Here is a 2,948-nt window from a genome sequence, read left to right on the forward strand (position 1 = left end):
AGAGGCAAAAAGAGGATTGAGGCTCCACCCCACATCTTCTCCATCTCTGATAACGCCTATCAGTTCATGCTCACTGGTGTGTGAGAACTATGCTGAAACCTTGCATATACACAAAGCAGATTTAAAACATACCAATTATGTAATTAATCTGAAAATACAATACTTTTCTTCACAGATCGTGAGAATCAGTCTATCCTTATCACGTAAGTTAGCTATTTTACATAAATCCTTACTTAAGTTTTCTCGTAATCAGTGTCAAAGAACTCAACTGCATGTCAAAGAACAGTCTCTGCACAATATATTTTTTAACATAAACAGCATGCAGTGACTGGACAGCAAGCTCTACTCCATCTCTGAAGAAGAGTCTCTTTCAATATTTGTTCGGTTTAGAAGATGTTTCTGACGCTAACTGATCTCTTTTCATACTCAAAGTGGAGAATCCGGTGCAGGAAAGACTGTCAACACCAAACGTGTCATCCAGTACTTTGCGACAATCGCAGTGGCTGGAGGAAAGAAAACTGAGCAAGCCGCTGGAAAGATGCAGGTACATTAACACATCTGTCTTTAGGAAAAAGTTTCAACACATATATAAGGTCTGTCTGTTCATACCTGGCATTATAATGTGTCTCCACATGCATCTGGAGTGACCACATGTAATCAGATCCCACTTCTCCGCTCTATAAACAAATAAATACGTAGCCTACATCATTATATTCACCATCGAAGGAGACTACTCCAGCATGAGTGTCAGCTCAGTTCCAGGGACAGTCGGTGAGAATCAGCTTGGACACACAGTGACAGGGCTAACTGTCAGCATCAAACAGCTATTGTTGCCGAATGGTTATGAATGGCTTTAACAGAGTCGAGCCATTGCAATGTGTTGTGAGTTTTGTTAGGACTGTTTCAGAGCTGCTGTTGCTGTGTTAGCTCGTGCTAACCAGGCAGATGTTGAACTGAGCATTCGCCGGTGGGAGCACAGCTCGGGAAATGCTTATTCAGTGCTGCATCTAAAGTGACTGTGACTGCAACTACAGAAAGATTTCTTATGCAGTGTGGCGTCAGATAAGACAACAACATTTGCTAAAATAATATGGCCATATGCAGCCCAGACCAGCTGCGGATGTGGTCTAACACTTGGATCTCATGGTGCATCAAGGTCATAGGTGTAATCACACCTGTTCTTAGAGCTGCCCACTGGTGATCCTCTCACCCAAGACACATGTTAATACCAGGTGTAAACAGGCTAAAGACATATAAATTAATAATAGACCACAAAGCAAGAATTTCTTTTTTAATCTGGCCTGTTTTGTGAATGAAGGGGTCGCTGGAAGATCAAATCATTGCAGCTAACCCCCTGCTGGAGGCCTATGGTAATGCCAAGACTGTGAGGAATGACAACTCATCCCGCTTTGTAAGTGTTTGTAAATCTTTTAAACAACATCCTGAAACACCAGTGCAAGATGTTTTATTTCTAATCAGCAGTCCTGTTTTGAATAGGGTAAATTCATCAGAATCCATTTTGGAACAACTGGAAAGCTGGCCTCAGCAGATATTGAAACATGTAAGGCTTGAAATTACTGAGCAGATAGTTTTTGCTCAGCTCATTGAGCAGACCTGACTGGTGTCTGTGTGATCGACAGATCTGCTGGAGAAGTCTCGAGTGACGTTTCAGCTGTCTGCTGAGAGGAGCTACCACATCTTCTATCAGCTCATGACAGGCCATAAACCTGAGCTGATTGGTGAGACATGTTTGATTTTTTAGAGGCTGGTCAATACCTGCTGTATGTGCTTACAAGAATTAACCACAGTGCTTTCTTTCTCCAGAGGCTCTCCTCATCACCACCAATCCATACGACTATCCCATGATCAGTCAGGGTGAAATCACTGTCAAGAGTATCGATGACGTTGAGGAGTTCATGGCCACTGATGTAAGAAAATTATCAAATCCACACCCTCAAAAATGTGTGCATTTAGACATTTGACGTTTTGTTTCCCTGGTGCAGATGTTATAATTTAAAATAATACCTTTTCAAAAATACTTACAGACTGCCATCGACATCCTGGGCTTCACTGCAGATGAGAAGGCTAGCATTTACAAGCTGACTGGAGCTGTGATGCATCACGGAGCCTTGAAGTTCAAGCAGAAGCAGCGTGAGGAGCAAGCTGAGCCCGATGGCACTGAGGGTATGTTGCACTTTTGAAAACTAGTGAAAAATTATGATTTTGAATCTTAAGTGTTGTCCTAAAAATTACATCTATAATTTTTCACTTATTTTCAGTTGCCGATAAAATCGCCTACCTCATGGGCCTGAACTCAGCCGATTTACTGAAGGCATTGTGCTACCCAAGGGTGAAAGTCGGAAATGAGTTTGTGACTAAGGGCCAGACTGTGCCTCAGGTATGTGCCTCATTTTATTTTAATTTTTTATTGTTCATCCATGTAAAACCCTTATAATTTCATTGTTGTATCTGTGAAATCAGGTCAACAACGCTGTCATGGCTCTCTGCAAGTCTGTCTATGAGAAAATGTTCTTGTGGATGGTGGTCAGAATTAATGAGATGCTGGATACCAGACAGCCCAGAAGCTTTTTTATTGGTGTCCTGGATATTGCTGGGTTTGAAATTTTTGATGTAAGTATGCTTAGCTGATTCTACATAATCTCATGCAGCTGTATGAAAGGTTTAGAGTACAAGTCATTCAGTCTTACATTTATGTTATTTTTGGCTGTTGCTGACCTTTAATATTTTACTGTCTTTAGTTCAACAGCTTGGAGCAGCTGTGCATCAACTTCACCAATGAAAAACTGCAACAGTTTTTCAACCACCACATGTTCGTCCTGGAGCAAGAGGAGTACAAGAAAGAGGGAATTGAATGGGAGTTCATTGATTTTGGTATGGACTTGGCTGCCTGTATTGAGCTGATTGAGAAGGTGAGCAGCATGCTGTAT

The 2,948-nt window shown here is 41.5% G+C and overlaps 1 protein-coding gene across 1 annotated transcript; it reads left to right on the forward strand.

The window, feature by feature from the left end:
- Positions 1-6: 6 nt before the first annotated feature.
- Positions 7-2,930, forward strand: LOC121937798 (myosin heavy chain, fast skeletal muscle-like; the record flags this gene model as incomplete). Its single annotated transcript, XM_042481116.1, has 11 exons — positions 7-76; positions 176-203; positions 433-544; positions 1,319-1,411; positions 1,498-1,561; positions 1,641-1,739; positions 1,825-1,928; positions 2,046-2,184; positions 2,280-2,398; positions 2,482-2,631; positions 2,760-2,930. Coding segments are annotated over 11 exons (1,149 nt in total), but the record flags the coding sequence as incomplete, so codon positions are not given.
- Positions 2,931-2,948: the final 18 nt, after the last annotated feature.

The sequence above is a fragment of the Plectropomus leopardus genome, unplaced genomic scaffold (genome assembly GCF_008729295.1).
Source record: "Plectropomus leopardus isolate mb unplaced genomic scaffold, YSFRI_Pleo_2.0 unplaced_scaffold27487, whole genome shotgun sequence".
Taxonomy (NCBI): domain Eukaryota; kingdom Metazoa; phylum Chordata; class Actinopteri; order Perciformes; family Serranidae; genus Plectropomus; species Plectropomus leopardus.